General features: G+C 41.3%; 1 protein-coding gene across 3 annotated transcripts in view; it reads left to right on the forward strand.

Annotated features, from left to right (window-relative positions):
• Window positions 1-25,233, forward strand: part of LOC136887089 (band 7 protein AAEL010189) — a 545,233-nt gene that overhangs the window by 210,863 nt on the left and 309,137 nt on the right. For 2 of the 3 annotated variants that reach the window (XM_068231058.1, XM_068231060.1), the window contains one exon: window positions 14,681-14,701. The exons of the other annotated variant lie outside the window; for it this stretch is intronic. In XM_068231058.1, coding sequence (XP_068087159.1) covers window positions 14,681-14,701 — 21 coding nt within the window. The remainder of the gene's footprint in view (window positions 1-14,680; window positions 14,702-25,233) is intronic. 3 annotated transcript variants of the gene reach the window in all.

Raw genomic sequence — 25,233 nt, forward strand, 5'->3', positions numbered from 1 at the left:
CGTTTCACGTCAATCTCTGTGACTTCGCGAAATTCAAAGAATGGCCTATTTGGTGGTGGCTGGTTCAGAAGAGATTTTATAGTCTGTGATATTGTGTGTATTTCCGGTTTAATTTTTATTTCAGAAAAAATGAGCATTCAATCTCTCCAGAGAGATGTCTGGATTACATGGCTGGGGCAAAGCTTTTCCAATTCCAATGGAATGAAGTTGATTCCAAGTGTTTGACACATTTAAATTTCCAGCCAGGTGATTATAAAAAGAAAATTTCTTATTTCGAATTATTACTTTAATTCTATTCCAAAGTGTCCGATACTGTTCAAGCGCACTGGAAGAGTGTGTACGTCTGTAGAGCCGGTGTAACGCGTCACGGTGAGACATCATTTGTTTAATGTCATCGGTCAGCCATGGAGAAGGAGGTCGGGAGACGTTGGCAGTACGCTTAGGTGCATGTTTATCAAGGAGACCAAGTATAAGTGAACTTAAAGTTTCAACTTTCTTATCGATATCGTTTATATTTTTACGTCATCCCAAGGACTATTCAAGGCGTCAACTCCCAGATGATCTAAGTTTATATGTTTAATGTCCCTGAATGTGATGTATCTGGACTTATACTTCGGTACTTTGAGCGAGTAAGACAAGTATATTAAGTCATGTGTCGATATGCTAGGGGTAGGAATTTGTCCATGTGATACTATTTTCTGTGGGTTGTTAGTGACCAATAAGTCAATTAGTATATGTGAAGATGAGGTATGATTTGTCGGTTTTAGTGGAAGTATTGTCATGTCACACGTCTGGAAAATACTTAAAAGTTGCCTTGTATCTCCAGCCTGTTCCAGTAAATTAGTATTGAAGTCTCCAAATATTAAAATATGTTCATAAGCAGGTGATAGTCTCTGCAGGATGTCTTCAATGTCTGAGAGGTGACCTGCCCGTGGTGGCCGATAAACAACCCCGGTGTACAAGGGAAAGGGTGAGAAACACAGAGCGGAAAATTACAGGTCAGTCAGCCTGACATGTGTAGTTTGTAAGCGCTGGGAAAGCATTTTCTGATTATATTCGATACGTTCGCGAGATTACTAACTGGTTTGATAGAGGGCAGTTCGGGTTTAGGTAAAGTTAGTCCAGTGAAGCTCAACTTGTAGGATTCCAGCAAGATATAGCAGATATTTTAGATTCAGAATGTCAAATGGACTGTATCGCTATTGACCTATCCAAGGCTTTTGATTCATGGGAGATTACTGACAAAAATGAGGACGAGTGGACTAGACAAAAGAGTGGTTGAATGGGTGGCTACATTTCTAGAAAATAGAACTCAGAGAATTAGAGTAGGTGAAGCGTTATATGATCCTGTAATGATTAAGAGGGGTGTCCCGCAGGACAGTATTATTGGACCTTTATGTTTTTTTACATATATAAATGTCCGGCTCCATGGCTAAATGGTTAGTGTGCTGGCCTTTGGTCACATAGGTTCCGGGATCGATTCCCAGCAGGGTCGGAAATTTCAACCATCACTGGTTAATTCTGCTGGCCCGGGGCCTTGGTGTATATGTCGTCTCCATCATCATTTCATCCTCATCACGACGTGCAGGTCGCCTACGGGAGTCAAATCAAAGGACCTGCACCTGACGAGCGGAAGTCCTAGGACACATCCCGGCTCTAAAAGTCATACGCCATTTCATATACCAGGTGGCTCACGGACGCCGTACTTTCTACTTATAAATGTCCCGCATGCACAAGTGATGTGTAGTAACTGATTTTAACAGCGGAACTACTGGCAGCGGGCAGGTTACGTCAGAATATGAAGAGATAAGAAACAGAGTCACACTCGCAGCATGTCACTCAGCGTTATCGGTCGAATGCATCCCTTGCATTCGTAAACATCGTTTTCGACCGCATAGTTCTAGGCTGGTGTATGGTACAGCCGCACTATATTTGCTGTCTGCATATCGGCAATGGCTAGTGTGATCAGCAGCGGTGAATATTTAGACATTATTTTAAGCTGCACAAACTGGTCGGAATGCAACAGAAGCTCCAAACAGACGTACGGCTTCTACACACGTATTTCGCCGAACAGTATTAGTTTTTGTTCCATGCAATCATCACTTTTATCGAGTTGAATGTCTACACGTGTCTAAATTAATAAGTTATTAGATTTCATTTACTGCATCTTTGGCCTGTCTACAAACAGTAGCGGCGATTAGGGGGTGCGGCGAGGAGGGACAGTCGCTCCCTCCCCCCCACCACTTGTGGAGTACACATTACATTTTCATTCCACTTTAGCCAGCTGGAACTAGGAATTATTTTAAAAAGCTGTTTGTACAAGCCTTGTTATCTTATCTGCTAATTCCTTCGTTTATTTTCTTTAATTATTAACATAATTATTGACGGAAATACGCACAAAATGCTGTTCGTCGCCGCTAACCAATTTGTATAGTACTACGGCAACTAATGGAGACTTTGCCTGTGCTGTGAGGAAGGGGTGTATATTGTTTGCCGAGGTCGTGGCCACTGAGTCATAATTCACCCACTTGTCGCGTGCATTCATCAGTCTGGCAGTCCCTTTAGTGTCTGTTAGTTTCTTAATGAGTATTCAAATACAAAATTATTTTAATTGCATAATCATGCCGTACTTCTATGTAATTATACCGGGCAGGGTGGCGGTGGGGTTACGGGCATGCAGCTCTGAGTTTGCACTCGGGAGATAGTAGTTTCGAATCCCACTGTCAGCAGCCCTGAAGATGGTTGTCCGTGGTTTCCCATTTTCACGCTAGGCAAGTGCTGGGGCTGTACCTTATTTAAGGTCACGGTCGCTTCCTTTCCATGCGTAGCCCTTTTCTGTCTCATCGTCACCATAAATCCTATCTATGTCGGTGCAACGTAAAGCCAATTGTAAAAACAAATCAGTTGTAATCGTATTTCAACGGGAGCTAATACCAACGTTCCTAAGTTATTTCTTTGTGTTATGTTATTTATTAAGTAATGTCCCGTAGTATGTTTGTGAGACCTGGTGAAAATTTTATTATACAGCATTGAATCAAAATCTCAAAAAAACTATTATTACGAATAGGCCTAATCCACGGGGCTGATTAATTACATTTACTTATAAAAAAGCATAATACAAACGAAATAATTTAGTGCGGTGAATGTAAAGTTGGTATTCTCTCGCGTTGAAATTACAATTACAATTAAATATATCTGTTTTTACAATTGATATTATGTCGCACCGACACAGATAGAACTTATGGGAACTTATGGAATTTGGGCTGGGAATACTTGGGAGTAAGGAGACGAGATGTTGGACTATGTGGTTCGTTTCGAGCTATCAGTGGTGAGTTGGCGTGGAATGACATGAGCTTGAGTAGAGCTTTTAAAAGTAGGAAAGATCATAATATGAAGATAACGTTAGAATTTAGGAGGACACATTGGGGCAAATATTCATTTATAGGACGAGGAGTAATGGATTGGAATAAATTATTAAGGGAAATGTTCGATAAATTTATGTTCATTGAAAATATTTAAGAAAATAAGAAAATAAAGTGAAATTCTTAACGTTTCGCAGAGAACTGTGCTCTGCGTCATCAGAAGAAAATCTCGACTGTCCATGATAAAGACTTCTTACACAATGACTTTTGAAATTTAGACGTTATAATAGAAGTGGAAATGGTACGTCATTCGTCACCAGATGGCTCCCCGACGTGTCAAAGCGCTAGCGCTCGAAGCGGAAGCTGACCGAACCATCAGAATCAGTCTAAGAGGATCACATAACATGTGTACGTAACGTATGGCATTGACAGGTGTATGACATTGACACAAGCCTGGAATGAAACATCTGGCGGTGTGGAACGTACGAATTTGGAAAACACCGAGACGAAATAACAATAGTGAAGGGAACTACCTACGTAAATCCTTAATGGCGGACAACCAGGTATTACTTAATTGATAGCGATTGTCCCTCTTGAAATTGTTAGGATTTCTACGTATTTCCACAGCTTCCCGTATAATCCTGGACCTGCAGTGTCTAGTGTGAGTAAGAGCTCGAGCATCCTGCAACATGACATCATGCTCCGACGATAGAGCGTGCTCAGCTATTGCCGATTTGTCTGGCTGGTTAAGACGAATATTACGTTCATGTTCCCCACAAAAAGAATGGATTCGACACTATTTTCGATTATTTCTACATCTCACCCCCACCCCTCCACCCCCACCGAAGGGTGCTAGGGTTGTCATACCTCCACGCAGTTTGTCTCCTGATAGTAAGTTATAAGTGTGCCAAGTTCGATTGAAATCACTCCCGTAGTCCTGAAAAGTATGGATTCAACACTAATATCGTTAGGTTTTATTTATAATTATATTTCGCCCCTTCCCTAGGGCTTCTAGGGTTGTCTTGCCCCCGTAGTATTTTTTCCAGATGGCAGGTAATATTTGTACCAAGTTCAGCTGACAGCTATACTGGAACGTACACACAAACATTCATAATGTCGGTCATTTGGGCATTTTCTTTTCTTCACTCCTTCTCATCCGCCTGCCAATTGGGGTCAACTTGGACTTAAACTATGCGACTGTCGTGTCTAAGGTTTGGGATGTAGGCTTTTATGCTGCTAAGAATTTCCTTGAATTTTCAAGTTGACAAGGAAAGTCCACTTCTGAGATGGCTGAGAGTGGAATTCGTGTCGATTTCCCCCTCTGCTGTGTTCTCGCGGCTAAACTTGCATTGACAGCCAATCTATCTCCAATGCATGAAATTTGCCCGTAAATGAGCGTGTTTTGTACCCGATACTGCTTTTCTCTGATGTGAGCCAGTTCATAAAGTGGTAAAGTTGTGCAGCTTTGCTCAAAGTAGTTTTAAAGTCGTGTATAGCAGAGGAGAAGCTGCAATGCTACTCACTGAGCAAAGGCTGCTGTTTATTTTCTTCTTCCTTTGTCAATAGGCATTTGTCTTGATGTTTACCACTCAGTTATGTTGATATTGAGTAGGTGGATGTGGCATGTTCGTCTTGCTACATAAAGGGAACCGAGCGAGTTGGCCGTGCGGTTAAGGGCGCGCAGCCGTGAGCTTGCATTCGGGACTCGGTGGTTCCGAAACCCACTGTCGACAGCTCTGAAGATGGTTTTCTGAGCTTACCCATTTTCACACCAGGCAAATGCTTGGGCTGTACCTTAACTAAGGCGACGGTCGCTTCCTTACAACTCCTAGCCATTTCCTACCCCATCGTCGCCACAAGACATATCTGTTTGTTTATTTAGCGTGTGCCTTTACAGATACAATACATACGTATGATTTTTCAGTGCAAACTATACCTTTATGTTGTTTATCTAACTAACTGTCTCTGGAAACAAGACCTATCTGTGTCGGTGCGAAAGAAAGTCAGCTGTGGAAAAAAAGGAGGAATGAATTGTGGATCTGGAAAATGAGTTAAAGCTAGGAATATTGGCTCCAACAGAGAACATAAGAGGCTAGCCTAATAAGTCTGCATTAATAATAAATTCGCTGTAAATCCAAATAAAGTTAATTACAAGGTGAAAACTTGAAATAAATACATTACTCACAGTAGAGTTCGGATCTCATGAGGTTAACAGGTTGTTTCTTCGTGTGACAGTACGATACAAATATACCAGAGAATACTAAGGATTTATTTAGTCAGGTTAGAAAGTTTTGGTCAGTTTTTGGGATTTTAATGTGTCGCTTACTTTTTCTTAACACCTCATCGTTGAACTGGAAGCAGGCGACCGCATCGTGGATGAACATGACAACAGGCCTTACCAACAACATTACATGATATGTAGCTAACATATTATTAACATATAATATTATATTCAATCTCTAAAATTGGAGAGCGTGATTAGCTGTTGGCTTACTACCTGGATGATCGAAGTTCGAATCCCGGTCGATCCTGGGTTAGAATTTTACCTGAAAAGTCACGTGGTGTCAGGAAGGGCTTTTAGCCTTAAACCCCCACCAAAACCAAAATGAACCTGGGTGGCTGCAATGACCCCAGAAATACCTAGGATACGCTGAAGAAAGTGTGTTCAATTTATAAAAGTATGATATAGATGCACTGCAATATTCTTTTGGATACCATACGCTTATTTCAGGACGACAACAACAAACAACATCATCATCATCACGCAGCCTAAACAAACGAGTTACAGACCTTGTGACCGAGCTCGATGGCTGCAGTCGCTTAATTGCGGCCAGTATCCAGTATTCTGGAGACAGTGGTTCGAACCCCACTGTCGGCAGCCCCGAAGATGGTTTTCCATGGTTTCCCATTTTCACACCAGGCACGTGCTGGGGCTGTACCTAAATAAGGCCACGGCCGCTTCCTTCCCACTCCTAGCTCCTTCCTCTCCCATCGTCGCCATAAGACCTGTCTGTGTCGGTGCGACGTAAAGCAACTTGTAGACCTTGTGAAGTGTTTCCTTCGAGGTGATCTCTCTATCGAATTTCATCATCTATTATGCCATTGTCCAGCAAGGGAAATGGAATTACACTGTACGTTCCTATGGTTGAGTTAATTCAGATTTGTTGGGTAGAACTGATAGCGCTACCTGAGATATTAAAATACCATGAACAACGACAAGAAGTGCCAAGATTTTCACTGCCCTTCAAACATTGAATAGCTCATCCGGGACCGAAGCCGTAAACTTGTGATATTGAAGCTTCTGCCAGTGATCTACCAAAATGGCTTTCAAGATTTTGACTATTAAATTTACACATAAGTGATACTGATGACGAATTTGTCCAATATGGAGATGATAGAAATAAAAAATTGGTTTGTTCCATCTAAACTGTAAGTAAAGGTTCCTCGTAGAACTCACCGATAAAAAAGTTCTTCATTCAAAGGATTCACAATAAGTATTGTACTTGTAACACTAAACAATATGAAGTTTTATTGTATGAAGAACTCAGAGATGTTTCCGTATATTTACAATGAATAGTACCGTATTAGGTGGCCTTAGTATCTACAATAGCCACTACATATCAATCTTCTGTTGTCCAGCTCCAAGTCTGACCGATCAGTTTCTTGGCCTTCGGGCCTTCGGACCACAGAGTCCCAGATTCTATTCTATGTCAAGTCATGAGATTTAATTGTAAACAATTAATTCCCTTGGATCGAAGACTGGGTGCTTGTGTTGTCTCCATCAGAGCTGCAACTTGGATACAACACTACCTTCAACAATTCTATCGTGCAGTTTTACATATATAACAGACGCCACCCGCCTTCACTGAATGGTCAACCTCATTAGGGCTGCTCTAGGCTATACCAGGCATGAAATTATTTGGTACTGTGGATTTAAACTCATCGTTTCATCATATTATGCTACATTCTGTGTTCATGTTCGAGAACGAGACTTATATTTTTCGTTGGCTCCCATTCGGATTGATGAACTCTAGCTCTGCACTTATCCGAACACTGGAACGAAACCTCAGTCGGGAAGTAAAAGACTTCACACTCCGATATATAGATGACACAATTTTCTGCTCAAACACAATAGAAGAACGTTTCAGGAATATTGATTTACTGTTGGAGGATCTGAATATATGTAATTTTAAATTCAATTAGGAAAAGTCCCACTTCTGCCTAAGAAGCACGTTATTTCTTGGACTTGTTATCCATGGGAAAGGAATTAGGCCTAACCCAGTCAAAATTGCAGCCATACACAATTTTTCTAAACCAACCCGAGTGAAGCACGTCAGGCAGCTCTTAGGTTTATGCCAATTCTTTTGCGGATCACTGTATTGCCAACACAGAGACAGTGGCACCTACAGGATTTATTGAAAGTTAATAGCAGATGGAAATGGACCGATGTACATAAAGAAGCCTCTTCTAGTTACTAGTTTTCTACGACATATCATATCTCCTGGCATCACTTATGTGCTTTATGTAGTAATACTGTATAACAAAAGCTCCAGAGTATACTTAAGGAAATCTGGATCTCGAGTTGTACAATATTTATTTTTAATATTTAGCAAATGACTGTAAAATTTAATTATTGTTAATAAAAGTGCATAAAAATAAAACAAATTAAATACATAGATATTCACAACCTATATAGAGAACACCACTTTCAGTACGGAAATATACTGTGTTGTTTTTGCATTTACACACGATGGGCTCAGGTGTTCCAAAATGTCGGCTTTCGATTTCGTTAGAATAACACAGTTACATCGTGTTGATTGTATGGCCTGTGTTCAGATATACTAATGAAGATGTTTCAATGCACTATTCTGATGAATTCATACCAAAAACTCGGAATTTTCTTATTTGTTTTATGTCGCACCGGCACAAACAGGTCTTTAGCGCCGAAGAGGTAGGATAGGTGTGAGACAGGGAAGGAAGCGACTGTGGCCTTCATTAGGTACAACCTCAGCATTTTCCTGATGTCAAAATGGGAAACCACGGAAAACGAAATTTGAAGTTCCTTATATTCTTATATCGGATTGATCACTGGAGTTAAATAGTCTGTACAGTTTACAAACCCATACCAGATTATACCGTTTTATGTAACTTAAACTTACTGGACTCACATTCTTCATTGCCTCTGTCCGAACAAACAAAATGTCCCAAAAATCCCCCCCCCCAGAATACGTCACGTAAACCCTGGTCATATTATAGAGATGAGAAGACTAGCAGAAAAATTTGACTGTAAGAACAATAATTTAGTAATATTTTATGGGAGTGTTTGTCTAATAAGAGGACTATGGCAGGGAGATGGCCCATAGTTTCTGGTTCTTCAGAAAATTATTAGAGCAATGCATGAGTGTAATTTCAGAAGTGTACAGTTTGGTGTTAAGAATATAATTCCTATCAAGCACCAAAAACAAAAAAGAAAGTTGAAACGTCCAAGTGAAACACTGGAAAAACAAAAATGAAGGTGAGTTTGATTATAAAAGAGTGCAAGGCAGAATACTACTCAAGCAATTTGTAATACCTGTAGAACATTAGACATTCAACAAGTATGACTGTTGTAACATGTACTGTAGGTTCAATGATGACAAGAAAAGGTTCAGTAATAATCTCTCTTCCTGTTAAGAAGCCTCGAAATGAAAAATGAAATGGCATATGGCTTTTAGTACTGGGATTCTCTGAGGACAATTCGGCTCACCAGGTGCAGATCTTTCGATTTGACTCCCATAGGCGACCTGCGCGTCGTGATAGCGATGAAATAATGATGAAGACGACACATACACCCAGCCCCAGTGTCAGTGGAATTAACCAGTTTAAAATTCCCGACCCTTCCGGGAATCAAAGCAGGACCCTTGTGACCAAAGGCCAGCATGCTAACCATTTAGCGGTATACAACTCTGATTCTTCCAGTACTTTTATATTATTGTTAGAGCTACAGTGTTTGAAAACAAGACCTCTAAGCTGTTTGTGTTATGACTTTTCTTCAGCTGTTGTAATTGTAGGATAAGGATGTTTGCGCAGTTTTACTTAACATTAAAACCACAATCACCACGTTTTGGGTGGTCATCTCAGATTTGTATGTCCACGATCAAACCACTCCAGTTTAAATTTCCACGTACCGGTAGTCATCTTACGTGAGTTTTACTGATCAACGCATCTGAGGTGGTGTATGAACAGCTCATTGCTGGGCGCGGTTAATACAAGAAAACTCTTAAATTAAATGCATGGAATTGTCACTGCACATAGCCTCGTAGGTAGAGCACCAAGTGTGTACCTAATTTAAGGCAGAGCATTTGATGAGAGAGAAAAGAAAAATAAAAAACAAGAGGAAGGTCACGTTTTGTATTGTACGTAATTAGCGGCTCTTCAGTTTGGTTCTTGTTCCAGCTCGGTTTAATAAGTGACGTCCTTAGCCTTACAATTGTAATACCATGCTCGTATATTATCATAATTTAATTAAGTTCCATAGGACTTCTTGTTTATTAAATGTAAATTAAATTCCATAGCTTTTGGCCGTGGCATTTCCATGCATCCTCTTGTGTTAATTACCTTCCCGAGTGTGAAGGGTCGTTCAAAAATTAATATATAGCCCTTTTCACGGAATATCTTAAGTTGTATTGCACAAATCACAGAATGCTGAATGTTAACATATCTTGGAAAGTCTAGTAGTTCTATAAGATAATGTCTCGGTTATTCATAACTCTGTATCGTTGAAGTATTTAAGTATAAATTAAAAGTACACCATAATAAGCTGACAAGATGTTAGTTCAGGTACGATACTTCGAGTATACGCCATACTGATGTTTAGACGGAGCTAAAATTTTAGGCCTGAGTTCGAAGTACTCTGACCACTCGACTGTAATTTATAACTGATGAGGACAGCAGTAGATTTATATATTTATGACTGACTTACTGGAGGCTTTATTCAATGGTATAATAATAATAATAATAATAATAATAATAATAATAATAATAATAATAATAATAATAATAATATTCATACATCACCATTATAGTCCGTTATGCCTTTCACCGCTCAGTCTGCAAGCCTCTGTGGATTTACTAAACGTTGCCACAATCCTCTATTTGCAACTAGTGCTGTGGCCTCATTTATTTCCATATATCTTATCATTAAATCGTTAGAAACTGAGTCCAACCATCGTCGTCTTGGTTTCCCTCTACTTCTCTCACTCTCCATAACAGAGTCCATTATTCTCCTAGGTAACCTACCATCCTCCATTCGCCTCACATGACCCCACCACCGAAGCCGGTTTATGCGTTCAGCTTCATCCATAGAGTTCAATAATAATATTAATAATAATAATAATAATAATAATAATAATAATAATAATAATAAAATAATAATAATAATAATAATAATGTTATTGGTATTATATTCCACTAATTATTTTTAGGGTTTCCGCAGATGCCAGTGTCTCTGAATTTCGTCTCGCAGGAATTCTTTATGTGCCAGTAGATTTACCAAAATGAGGCTGTCGTTATTTGAGACAATAGAATTGAACTGAATAAACATAATCAATATAATGAACTCGGAGGGAGGGAGAAAATCCTGGAGGGTTACTTGCCCTTACACTAGGGCCAACTTGAGGTACACCCAATAATTAATTTTTAAAGTTACGGTAGTTCTACATTAAATTTTGTTTTATTATTTATGAATCTTGACTAATGACTCACTAAACAAATGATTTACCGTAGGCCTACTGTTATTTTCAAAATGCAAACTTACGAAATTTTAATCACAATGAAAATTATCATGCTTTATAATAATGGATATTTCTTTCGTGTGCACAAATGAATTGTTACACGCTATCAGGCATGTTCTGTATCAGACCACGAAGTTGTTGCTGTGGTAAAAGATAGTACAGTATTCCTCTAAAGCTACATCAGTGGGTTTCCGAAGGATGGTGTAAAGTTTAAAATTGTTCCATGCATGCTCGATTGTGTTTATATATAGAAACTATGCAGGGTAGTCCACTAGTGTCCTTGAAGATATTGACGCTGTAGTATGATTAGATCTTATTTTGTCGTCTACTAAAAGGAAGTGATCCCCACAAGTCTGTAAAATTAAAATAAAAAATTAGCGTTCAGAAACGCGTGATCGTATCGACGTCCCTCAGGTGTCAAAATGAGAATAAGAGAATTCGACTATCGAACCCATGATCAAGCCCATTCAGTTCTTCCAGCAAAATGATGGAAGCCTTTATGGGGCCGTGTTCATGCTTATGCATCTGAAGAACTTCTGTACGTCTGGTGACCGGTCTTATACCACTCATTGTCTCATCGCTGAACATCACATCCATTCATGTATAGATAATTCAGTGTTGATGGACAAGTGAGTTCCGGTTCTTTAGATGAGCCTGAATCTTTTGGTGTAAAATGCAGTGTCTTTCTCTTTTATAATTTGCCTTACGTCGCACCGACACTGATAGGTCATATGGCAACGATGGGATAGGAAAGGGCTAGAAGTGGGAAAGAAGCGACCGTGGCCTTAATGAAGTTACAGCCACGGCATTTGCCTGGTGTGAAAATGGGAAACCACGGGAAACCATATTCGGGGCTGCCGACAGTGGAGTTTGAACCCACTATCTCCCGAATGCAACCCGATAGCCACGTGACCCAAATCACGCAGATACAAAGTATCTAATAGACCCTCTAAAAGAAACCATCCACATTCAGTCTTCGAAGTACAGTCTGATGTGAGATAGGAACACATGTAGACAGCAAGAAGCCAGGCCTAAGGGACATGGCATTAGATATTAACTGCATACTAGACACAATTTCGAGATATCGCGACGGTCGCTAGAGACTTTATCATTCACTTTGCCCATGTCTCTGTAGCTCTTCCAGACCGTACACACACTGCTTGTGGTGATATAAAGACGTTCGACAACATCGTACTGCGGGTAGTAAAGAAACTATCTGCATTCTGTTGAACTCTTACATTCGTTTACGTAGCACAGTAATTTGCTATGTCTATGGATTAATTAACGTTTATCCGTGTGGCATAGCAGGAGATATGAACATCTGAATAATGTAAACATTTTTTGCACTGCGAGATCCAGTAATGCTGTGAACTGAGTGTACTGTTGAACGTAGCGTGTCACATCTTTTCTCCATGTCACTGCTTGTCTAAACATTCCTTAATGTGTCTATTATATTACAAACAAATATGAAGTGGTGGTTGATGGCATTCAGAATTTTAGGTGGTACATGTCACATAAAGGAAGAAAGCGTTTCTTGGAAATGATCCAGTGAAACATGGGTGTTCTATGAAAGAAACATATACTTCGTTGATTGTTGTAATTATATAATTGACATATAAATACATATTAAAAACGCAATATGTGACAAAACACAGTTGTGGAAATATTTTGTGAAATCGATTCCAAGGAATTTGTGTTGGAGGATAGAGTACCGATATTTCAGACTAAGCTCAATAACTTGATTCCTTCACTTGTACACAAGAAAACTGTAGATTAAATAATATGTATAAACCAAAGGAAAACAAGTCCAATAAATTAATTTCTTCTAATTGGGGTAAAAAGCACAGATCTTTCGTGTGTTGTTCTATTTTTTATTACCAAATGAATAATTGAGTTTCATAACATATGTACTTGGACATCAACAAATCAGTATTAGACAGATCAACGATGAACAGCACATTATGGTTAATGTAATTCATCTCGAAATTCAGTTTGAGGGAACTTCAACAAGAATTAACATTTCGAATTGTACCAAAATTGATTGTTTGGCACACAAGAAAATATCGTTATCTAAATGATCACTTGAATGTAATAATAATACACATATATCCGCCTCTGACGCATGAAATAAGAAAGAAATATTACATCAGGATATAGCTGCTGTTGTTTTGTTGTTCCAGTGGCGGTGGGGGAGCATTAGTCAAAATTTCCCACCAGGTGTTTAATATACTTCACCAGCTAAACCTCAAGAAGAGCATCTACATTAACCGTCAGAAGATAATGATGTTAGAAAGCTGCAGTATTTTGAGGAATTTGTTGAATATCGGTTTAAAATTCCTTAAATGAGGAAAATCTAAAAACTAGTAGAGTTTATCTAGTCTTGGATAGTAGTAAACCCGCGTAATGTAACTCACAAGCGGAGAAATCCTAGATGATAATGATGATGATGATGATGATGATGATGATGACGATAATAATAATAATAATAATAATAATAATAATAATAATAATAATAATAATAATAATAATAATAATAATAATAGAGATTTGTGGCCTCCGGAGAAGCCTGGTGCAGATCTTTCGAGTTGTCACCTTTTGGTCGACCTGCGCTCTGTAAAGATGGAGACCTTTCTGTGATGAATTCTAATAATGAAGATGGCGAACACCCATAACCCCCGAGCCGTCAGAATTAACTAATGACATAGCAGGGTATCGAACCCGGAACCCCTTGAACCAAGGGCCAGCAGCCTAATCATTCATCCATAACCATAATCCGCCTCCTTGGCTGATTGGACAGCGTAGCATCCTTCAATTCAGAATATCCCGGTTTCGATTCCCAGACGAACCGACGATTTAGCCATTCTTGTTAATTACTCTAGCTCGGGGACTGGTGTTTTGTGTTTTCATTAACACTCGCCCCTTCCAATATCCAATAATAATAATAATAATAATAATAATAATAATAATAATAATAATAATAATAATAATAATAATCCTCATCATCATTTCAGAAGCACGTAACAGTGAATAAGCCTACATTCCTCCATATGAGGTGGAGTCAGGAAAGGTATCCAGTTGTAAGTTTGGGCTAAATCCACATGTGAGACATAGGTCACATCTGGAACTCCACCAGTGTGTGGGAAAAGAGACAAAGAAAGAAGGAAAGAAAGGAATAATAATAACAATAATATCAATAATAATAACAATAATATACAACAAAATGACACCGGTAAGGTGTAAAGTAAAGCGCATGCATCTAGTGAGCTGAACGCCTTTAGGCCTACTTTACAGCTGGTAAAACGACTCAACTGTATTAGCATTTTGTCGTAAAGCGATCTCTTTGCAATAGAACTCTCTAGTCTCGTATTCACTTAGACCATTTTCGTCGCTATCCTCGGGGAGAGCTGAGTCCCATTTGTTGAAGAACCCTAGTGAATTCTATGTGCTTTGTGTTTGAAGTGATGTCCCTTGGCGTGCCTCTATCTCACTATTTCTTTGTCTATACACTTGGGAGTTGTGTAATTCACTTTCCACTTCATCTTACAGGATCTCCCAGGAACTCCATATGTGAGTATTATCTTTCAGTCTTTCTCTGTCCTCACTTTTCTTTCTGTTTTGAGCATCAGTGCATGTTAAGTTAAGAAACGACACTATGATGCCACATACGACTGGCATTCAAAGTCATGAAACTTCCGTTTTGCCGGAAACGCACATGTATTTTAGAGTCACTTATTTGACACCTGTTTCAAGTAATTTGACATTATCAACTGAATTTTTGTGTCAGTACCGAGGCCAGTGGTGACGTCCAAGCCTCTTAAACCGGTACCTCAGATTCGATTCTTGACTCGGCCAAAGATTTTAAAGCATGAATCTAAATTTTATTTAAAACATATTACTACACAAGTAAGTTAATATAAACAATTTTGTTAATTAGTTAATTAGTATGGGCCCTCTTCAAATATGTCACTAGACCTCAAGAGGATTTATGTTTAGTGTAAGTAATCGTTTGAGTGCCAGCCATCTTGGATTCTCTTACGTGTACACTAGTGAAAATGGAAATTGTTACACCATGAAGTACCATTCGGATATTTATCAAACTTTGTGGCAATGTTAATCACATAACAGGTGTTAAATGATTAAACTTTCAGTCCATTGAGAACTGTCCATCATCATCATAATCATCAGTATGAGGCATGACCTTCACACTCTTGTATTCGGTGTGTCATGGAAGCAAACAGCCTCCGAATGTCATCTTGAAGGATTTCCTGCCGTGCCTGTAACACATGCTGTGCCAGTTCATGAAGATTGGAGGCTGCTATGTCCGTATATGTCTTCCAATTCCAAACATGCTCTATGGGTGACAACCCAGGGGACCGGCCGGGCCAGTCAAGGATCCGTATATTCCATATATTCCTCATGGCGTTTCTGGTGTGAACTGCAGTGTGGGCTCTTGCATTATCCTGCACCGGGCGAGTTGGCCGTGCGCGTAGAGGCGCGCGGCTGTGAGCTTGCATCCGGGAGATAGTAGGTTCGAATCCCACTATCGGCAGCCCTGAAGATGGTTTTCCGTGGTTTCCCATTTTCACACCAGGCAAATGCTGGGGCTGTACCTTAATTAAGGCCACGGCCGCTTCCTTCCAACTCCTAGCCCTTTCCTGTCCCATCGTCGCCATAAGACCTATCTGTGTCGGTGCGACGTAAAGCCCCTAGCAAAAAAAAAAAAAAGCATTATCCTGCTGGAATATGCCATTTGATACCTTCGCCATGAAGGGCATGACAATAGGGTTGTTTACGACACACAGGCGAGCATTTAGTCTCCCTTCAGCAAATCCGTCCTGTTTTCATATCCAATCGCTCCCCACACCATGATCCATGATTTGGAGAGGTATGTGCCTCGATAATCGTTGCTTCCTGTGACCTTTCACTAGGTCGTCTACGGACATGTTCACGTCGATTAGACCGCCACAAGCCACGAACCTGCTACGCTGGCGTAGCAGGGGGAGAGGTGATACTCCCACGTGGCGCGTCCAAGGTGGCGGATAGAGGGGGGGGGGGGATCCTAACCGGCTTGCCGGCGGACTTGAGGGAAATAAAATACCTCTCGCGGACCAAACACACAATCCCTGTGGGTGGGGGACGCCGACGAAGAATACACCCACGGTATCCCCTGCCTGTCGTAAGAGGCGACTAAAAGGGGCGACCAAGGGATGATTGTCTTGGAACCATGAAACTACTTGTGATTAGTACCACAACGCGGAGAGCATCATGGGTAGCTTTTACTTGCGCGTAGTTCCACTATATTAGGTACCAAATAGGTTTGTGATTAGTAGCACACAGGAGCACCGTGCGGTCGGCTTTTTCAGTACCTGTGATTAGTACCACCATATGAGCAGGACCATGGGATGATAGCTACCATGGTTCTGCCTTGTCTGTGATTAGTACCCACTATATGAGGGGAGGCTCCCTGTGGTTAGTACTCTTATGTGATGGACACCATAGGTTTGCGTTGCTTGTAAATGGCGCCGCAAAGTGAGAAAAACATAGGTCTGTATTATATGTCGAATTTCATAACCTCTGAGTAGTACAATAATGTGTGGAATGCCGCAAGCCTCTGCTACTTTTGATTAGTACCGCAACAGGACAAATACCATGGTTCTACCGTTATGAGGGGCCGATAACTTGGATTTTGGACCCCCTTTAGACTGCAAGCATCATCGTTTCAGTGTTATGCTATAGCAGCAATCCCTTGGTCAGTAATCCTATTCTTTTACGTCAGTTTGTGTGAATGTGAAGCATTGCGGATCGCATCCACATATTGTTTTAAATTCTTGTCCATCCATTCATTCTTCGTTCTCACGCTTTGAATTCTGGTCAGTGGAGAATTTTAGACTTTTAATTTGTCATTTCATTTCGTCTCATTTCGTACCATTAGGGGCCGATGACCTCGATGTTAGACCCCTTTAAACTACAAGCAGCAAGACCGCCACAAGCAGAATCGCTAATCACTCAATGTCCCAGTTGACTCTGGTTCGACACCATGCAGATCTGCGTTGTCTGTAGTTCGGTTACGGCGGTAAATAATGCATGACGACTCGAGATCTCAGCCCAGCTTCCAGTAATCTGTTCCCGACAATTCATGGTGACACTCTGCCTGTAACCTCAGCCCGTATTTCAGATGTTGTCATCCGTCTGTTCGTCAGAGCCAGCCGACAAATCCTACCATCTTCTCGTGGTGTAGTTCTTCTGGAAGGACCCGTGCCTGCTCTTCGTGCCACATTGTTATCCTGAGTCCATCTCGTCACTACTCGTTCTTTATTCATTGCACTACAGCTAACTGTATGCGCAATCTGTCGGTATGATGCTCCCATATCCCTCATGTCAATGATTCGACCTTTCACAAAGTCCGAAAGATGGCGATAAGCTGCACGCGCACGTCCTCTAGGCCTGCTGTGTTGCGATCTTTACCAGAAAGAGGGCAGTAACGTTAGACACACCAAACAGCCATCACGCACACACACCAGCCGACATCTTCAAGAATGACAATTAGGTCGCATGAGGATTGAATTTTAATCAATATATCACACAGGCATGGAAATACTGGGCTTTCAGTTTGGTGGCATTCAGTCAATTTGTTCGTGGTGTAACACTTTCCATTTCCGCTAGTGTATTTTAACTAAAAATGCATAGTCTGTATGTTCTTTATTATCTTTAGAATTATTTGAGATATCTACCTATTCGGTTTCTACTTTAAAGCTGAAGAACTATTTTACATATAAAGTAGGCTTTAGACCAGGGCCTCTCAGGGTGCATGCGCCGTGCAGTGCACGAGCGCAAGGTGCAGGAGACGACTTCACTAGGTTGACTAGAGTGCAAACCCCCACTCCACTTCCCCTACACCTGTCTCACCCGTTCGGCCTGTCTTCGCCTTCTCCACCTTCCCCGCTGATCCTCCCCTCACTGCGAAATGTTTATGTGTAGTGAGCGGTGACACTGTTGTATGGGACAATTTAACCGGTGTTAAAACACTATTCTTTCAATTTGGTTTGAGCAGACAATTTTCTTCTCTAGCTCTTCTTTTCTTTTATCTTTGCAATGATACCAGTGATGCCTGGAACAAGGGACCGGCTGACAGCAATTTGAGAGCCTTCTTTAAACTACAATCACAAATAGGCCTACTCGCACGCAATCTAGTTTTCGTACACGTCAAAACAGGAAAAAGTACCTTTCACATATACATGTGGAACCAAACATAGAAATAATCTTAGCTGCTTCTTGATGCAGCTTCGGAAAATCTTCCTTCGACAAATTCTCGTAGAATTTGAGCATAGCCTTTGTATTGAAAAATATATCTTTTTGATTCAATTTTATGGGTTACTGCAGTCACGTCCTAGTTCGTGAACCAGGGGCAACGGTTGAGTGGCCTAGTAAGTGGTCCTGAGAGTCAGGATACCAGTTGCTATGGAATAGGAGTGGGCATCTCGGACATATTCTGAGTCGTGGCCCTCCTTGTGCTCAGGCGGCTAGGACTATGCAATTCACCGGTGGTCCATAAACCGTTAGAGGAGAGATCCTCACTTGGACTATGTGCAAGTAGGGCAGCATCCTGCTTCATGAATTTACCGAGCTCAGAACACTTTAAGCAAGCCTCGGACCTATGGGAGTAATGGAGTCCCACTCCCATTTGACAGGCGAGGGACTCCTTGGAAACAACTTGGCGAACGAAATGGAATTCGATGGGGAGCTATCAATATTAATGGGGCTTATGGAAGAAAGAAGGTAGAACTGGCTGAGTCAGCAAAGAGGATGCATCTGGATGTGCTAGGAGTAAGTGATATTCGGGTAAGGGGAGATAAGGAGGAAGAGAGAGGAGATTATAAAGTGTACTTGACGGGTGTTAGAAAGGGAAGGGCAGAGTCTGGGGTAGGGCTCTTTATCAGCAATACCATTGCACGCAACATAGTTTCGGTTAGGCACGTAAATGAGCGAATAATGTGGGTAGATTTGTCAGTGGGAGGAATTAGGACAAGGATTGTGTCTGTGTATTCACTATGTGAGGGTGCAGATGAGGATGAAGTTGACAAGTTTTATAGGCATTGAGTGACATTGTGGTCAGGGTCAACAGCAAGGATAGAATAGTGCTAATGGGCGATTTCAATGCGAGAGTTGGGAATAGAACTGAAGGATACGAAAGGGTGATTGGTAAATGTGGGGAAGATATGGAAGCTAATGGGAATGGGAAACGTTTGCTGGACTTCTGTGCTAGTATGGGTTTAGCTGTTACGAATACATTCTTCAAGCATAAGGCTATTCACCGCTACACATGGGAGGCTAGGGGTACCAGATCCATAATAGACTATATCTTAACAGACTTTGAATTCAGGAAATCTTTTAGGAATGTACGAGTTTTTCGGGGATTTTTCGATGATACAGATCACTATCTGATCTGTAGTGAACTAAGTATCTCTAGGCCTAGGGTAGAGAAAGTGAAATCTGTCTGCAAACGAATAAGGGTAGAAAATCTCCAGGACGAGGAAATTAGACAGAAATACATGGATATGATTAGTGAGAAGTTTCGAACAGTAGACAGTAAGCAGGTTCAGGATATAGAAAGTGAATGGGTGGCATACAGGGATGCTGTAGTAGAAACAGCAAGGGAATGCCTAGGAACAACTGTGTGTAAAGATGGGAAAAGGCGAACATCTTGGTGGAATGATGAAGTGAGAGCAGCCTGTAAACGTAAAAAGAAGGTTTATCAGAAATGGCTCCAAACAAGGGGCGAGGCAGATAGGGATTTGTACGTAGATGAATGAAACAGAGCGAAACAAATAGTTGTTGAATCCAAAAAGAAGTCATGGGAAGATTTTGGTAATAACCTGGAAAGGCTAGGTCAAGCAGCAGGGAAACCTTTCTGGACAGTAATAAAGAATCTTAGGAAGGGAGGGAAAAAGGAAATGAACAGTGTTTTGAGTAATTCAGGTGAACTCATAATAGATCCCAGGGAATCACTGGACAGGTGGAGGGAATATTTTGAACATCTTCTCAATGTAAAAGGAAATCATCATGGTGGTGTTGCAAACAAGCCGGCCCCGTGGTGTAGGGGTAGCGTGCCTGCCTCTTACCCGGAGGCCCCGGGTTCGATTCCCGGCCAGGTCAGGGATTTTTACCTGGACCTGAGGGCTGGTTCGAGGTCCACGCAGCCTACGTGATTAGAATTGAGGAGCTAACTGACGGTGAGATAGCGGCCCCGGTGTAGAAAGCCAAGAATAACGGCCGAGAGGATTCGTCGTGCTAACCACACGACACCTCTTAACCTGCAGGCCTTCGGGCTGAGCAGCGGTCGCTTGGTAGGCCAAGGCCCTTCAAGGGCTGTAGTGCCATGGGGTTTGGTTTTTTGGTTTGGTGTTGCAAACAGCCAAGCGCATGGGGAGGAGGAAAATGATGTTGGTGAAATTATGCTTGAGGAAGTGGAAAGGATAGTAAATAAACTCCATTGTCATAAGGCAGCAGGAATAGATGAAATTAGACCTGAAATGGTGAAGTATAGTGGAAAGGCAGGGATGAAATGGCTTCATAGAGTAGTAAAATTAGCGTGGAGTGTTGGTAAGGTACCTTCAGATTGGACAAAAGCAGTAATTGCACCTATCTATAAGCAAGGGAACAGGAAGGATTGCAATAACTATCGAGGTATCTCATTGCTCAGTATACCAGGCAAAGTATTCACTGGCATCTTGGAAGGGAGGGTGCGATCAGTCGTTGAGAGGAAATTGGATGAAAACCAGTGTGGTTTCAGACCACAGAGAGGCTGTCAGAATCAGATTTTCAGTATGCGCCAGGTAATTGAAAAATGCTACGAGAGGAATAGGCAGTTGTGTTTATGTTTCGTAGATCTACAGAAAGCATATGACCGGGTACCGAGGGAAAAGATGTTCGCTATACTGGGGGACTATGGAATTAAAGGTAGATTATTAAAATCAATCAAAGGCATTTATGTTGACATTTAGGCTTCAGTGAGAATTGATGGTAGAATGAGTTCTTGGTTCAGGGTACTTACAGGAGTTAGACAAGGCTGTAATCTTTCACCTTTGCTGTTTGTAGTTTACATGGATCATATGCTGAAAGGTATAAAATGGCAGGGAGGGTTTCAGTTAGGTGGAAATGTAGTAAATAGTTTGGCGTATGTTGACGACTTGGTCTTAATGGCAGACTGTGCCGAAAGCGTGCAGTCTAATGTCTTGGAACTTGAAAATATGTGCAATGAGTATGGTATGAAAATTAGCCTCTCGAAGACTAAATTGATGTCAGTAGGTAAGAAATTCAACAGAATTGAATGTCAGATTGGTGATACAAAGCTAGAACAGGTCGATAATTTGAGGTATTTAGGTTGTGTGTTCTCCCAGGATGGTAATATAATAAGTGAGATTGTATCAAGGTATAGTAAAGCTAATGCAGTGAGCTCGCAGTTGCGATCAGCAGTATTCTGTAAGAAGGAAGTCAGCTCCCAGACGAAACTATTTTTACATCGGTCTGTTTTCAGACCAAATTTGCTTTACGGGAGCGAAAGCTGGGTGGACTCAGGATATCTTATTCATAAGTTAGAAGTAACAGACATGAAAGTAGCAAGAATGATTGCTGGTACAAACAGGTGAGAACAATGGCAGGAGGGTACTCGGAATGAGGAGATAAAGGCTAATTTAGGAATGAACTCGATGGATGAAGCTGTACGCATAAACCGGCTTCGGTGGTGGGGTCATGTGAGGCGAATGGAGGAGGATAGGGACCTAGGAGAATAATGGACTCTGTTATGGAGGGTAAGAGAAGTAGAGGGAGACCAAGACGACGATGGTTAGACTCTGTTTCTAACGATTTAAAGATAAGAGGTATAGAACTAAATGAGGCCACAACACTAGTTGCAAATCGAGGATTGTGGCGACGTTTAGTTAATTCTCAGCGGCTTGCAGACTGAACGCTGAAAGGCATAACAGTCTATAATGATAATGTATGTATGTATGTTGATTCACTTATCACATAATTATTGTCCCACGGATTAAGCATTTGGCTTTATCGTTACGACTGACAAAGAAATACGAAAGTTCCCAGTTCGATTGAAATGGACTTTCGGAAGTCTTTGCTTTCCTTGAAACAGGTTGCTCCATTATTATGTTGTTGTCTTGCGCTTATCTATTTCACTGATAAACAAGCCGTCTATCACCGAACGCTTCGTCGCTCTCACCGCACTACACCATCCGAGTAAAGCCGAGTTGAGTCGAGTCGGAACGATGCACAGTGCACGGAGTCTCTGCGCCTCGATATGCACGCGTGAGATTTTGAGCGTTTCAGAGGCCCTGCTTTAGACAATCTGAAAGTGGAAAATCGTTTTAAAAGAACGAAAATATGCAACGTTTCTAAGTTATAGCTTTCAGCACAGCTAAATTCCAGCTCCTTAATGTAACGGTTACAGCTATTAGCTGCCATTCTCGGAGGTCCGACTTGGATTCCAGGTACTGCCAGAAATTTAAGACTGGCAGGAGCGTTGGTATGTAGGTAGGAAGGTACATGCGTGCACACAAATGGTGTCCCGATATAAACAAAGCATGATAGGGAGACAGTCCACTACAAGACTGTTGTGATTGAAATGAGCACAGTGGTGGATGCATAGAAACACACACACTGTGCCTTCAGCACTACCTCTTCACTCCCTTCCCCTCCTTTTCAGTATTGGAGTGGGGCAGTGTTGATTGTTTATATCGGGACACCAGTTCTGTGTACGCGTGTACATGCAATTCACCTCCATTGTACCTCAAAGGAACTGTACCATCTCAGTACGACAGTAAAATAATGCAGGCTATAAATGTAAATTCGTTACATTCATTATATTCAGTAACATCTCCCCACACTACTTACCAGTGGACGTCATTGCTTGTTTACCTTCATCATAGACAGTGCATCAGAGAATACCAATTTGTCTAATTCCATTGTATACAAAAGCACAGGCACGGTCTAGAAAAGTTAGCTGAAGCATCTAGTTAGTTATGACACAGTTATAACATTTCCCAACTTGTAAAAAGAGAACTTTGTTAAATAAATCAATTATACGAATAGATTTGTTTCTGGCACTTTAAGAATAAAATAAAAATCTGTATGAATTTCTGTAACAGAATGTCTGTTTCGAGAATACAATTACTCATGATGGTCCAAATCATTTTGTGTATGAAACAATGTATATGATTTCTTGAATAAGAAGACTACACAGTATAAGAATTCACTCTATAGTCCGCCATCAACTTTCTACTCCCATTTTTAAAAACATGTTGTTATACCCATGGTATTCCGCGAAATTGACTGATACACGAGAAATTATCCTAAATGTTAAACAAGTATGTTTCCCACAAGATTTATTGAAGAATCCATGCAATTCTGAAAATTCCGCATTTATCTTTTGTACGAGATGCCACGCCCCGTCATGTTTCTCTTGTTCTGACAACAATTTTCACCCTGGATCATGCACAGGCGCTTAAAAAGTACTTGTAAATGAAAGTTACTGTTTTGTTTTAACAGTGAACAATTTATGTTGTTCAAAACTGATTTTGATACTAGAAATAACTAGCGTTATTTTACATATTTTGCAAACTTGACAATTGCCTTTTCGGTCCAAAACATAAAGGAAATCTTTAAAAATAACACTTGTTTTTTTTTGCTAGTTGTTTTACATCGCACCGACACAGATAGGTCTTACGGCGACGACGGGACAGGAAAGGGCTAGGAGTGGGAAGGAAGCGGCCGTGGCCTTAATTAAGGTACAGCCCCAGCATTTGCCTGGTGTGAAAATGGGAAACCATGGAAAAACATTTTCAGGGCTGCCGACAGTGGGTTTCGAACCTACTATCTCCCGAATACTGGATACTGGCCGCACTTAAGCGACTGCAGCTATCGAGCTCGGTAAATAACACTTGTATTGTGACTTCAATTGTTACGCGCCCCCTCGCCTCAAAAAATTATCTGACAGTAGTTTGTTAAATAATTCATTCAATTGCGACTTGCAATAATCAAAATAATATGGCGAAGCATCACGAAACTCATAAAGGGCGAAGAATATAAGGGGGTAAAAAGCTTGTAGCAGCGTGACTCGCACTCGTCATCTTCATAACTGAAGTGGAGAACCTTAACCAATCGACCACCTTGCCACAGTCATTCGTTTGTTGGTACCTGGCATGCTAAACATAATTCAACATGCGAGATCTCCATACCGATCGAACTTACGATGAGCACGTCAGGTTAAATCTCACACAACCGTTACACGACACAACGCGGTCAAGTTAACATGTTTAGCCCCCAGGGTTGGTTTTTCCTTCGGACTCAGGGAGGGATCCCACCTCTACCACGTCAAGGGCAGGGTCCTGGAGCGTGAGACATTGGGTCGGGGGATACAACTGGGGAGAATGACCAGTACCCCGCCCAGGCGGCCTCACCTGCTATGCTGAACAGGGGCCTTGCTGGGGGATGGGAAGATTGGAAGGGATAGACGAGGAAGAGGGAAGGAAGCGGCCGTGGCCTTAAGGTAGGTACCATCCCGGCATGTGCCTGGAGGAGAAATGGGAAACACGGAAAACCACTTCGAGGATGGCTGAGGTGGGAATCGAACCCACCTCTACTCAGTTCACCTCCCAAGGCTGAGTGGACCCCGTTCCAGCCCTCGTACCACTTTTCAAATTTCGTGGCAGAGCCGGGGGTGGCAGCTAATCACACTAACCACTACACCACAGAGGCGGACACAATGACTAACTGCTGCTCTCATTCTCAACACGAGTAAAAAGGGGATCAGGAAATGTCAGGGGAAAAAAGTTGATACGAGCATGACTCGAACTTATAACTGAAGCGGAGAACCTTTAAACACTCAACCACCACGCCACAGTCTCGCACTTGATGGTACCTGGCATATTAAACCTCTCGAATCTTTTTCGACATTTTCAAAATAGCTTTTTTCGAAACATTTTGGGAGTTGCGCGCTACTGCTTTGCCAGTGTATTTTGTGATGTAGTACTACCAACCTACAAAGTCCGAACAAAATCGGTGATACGAACATCGTGACCTTCCCTTGTCAG

The sequence above is a fragment of the Anabrus simplex genome, chromosome 1 (genome assembly GCF_040414725.1).
Source record: "Anabrus simplex isolate iqAnaSimp1 chromosome 1, ASM4041472v1, whole genome shotgun sequence".
Taxonomy (NCBI): domain Eukaryota; kingdom Metazoa; phylum Arthropoda; class Insecta; order Orthoptera; family Tettigoniidae; genus Anabrus; species Anabrus simplex.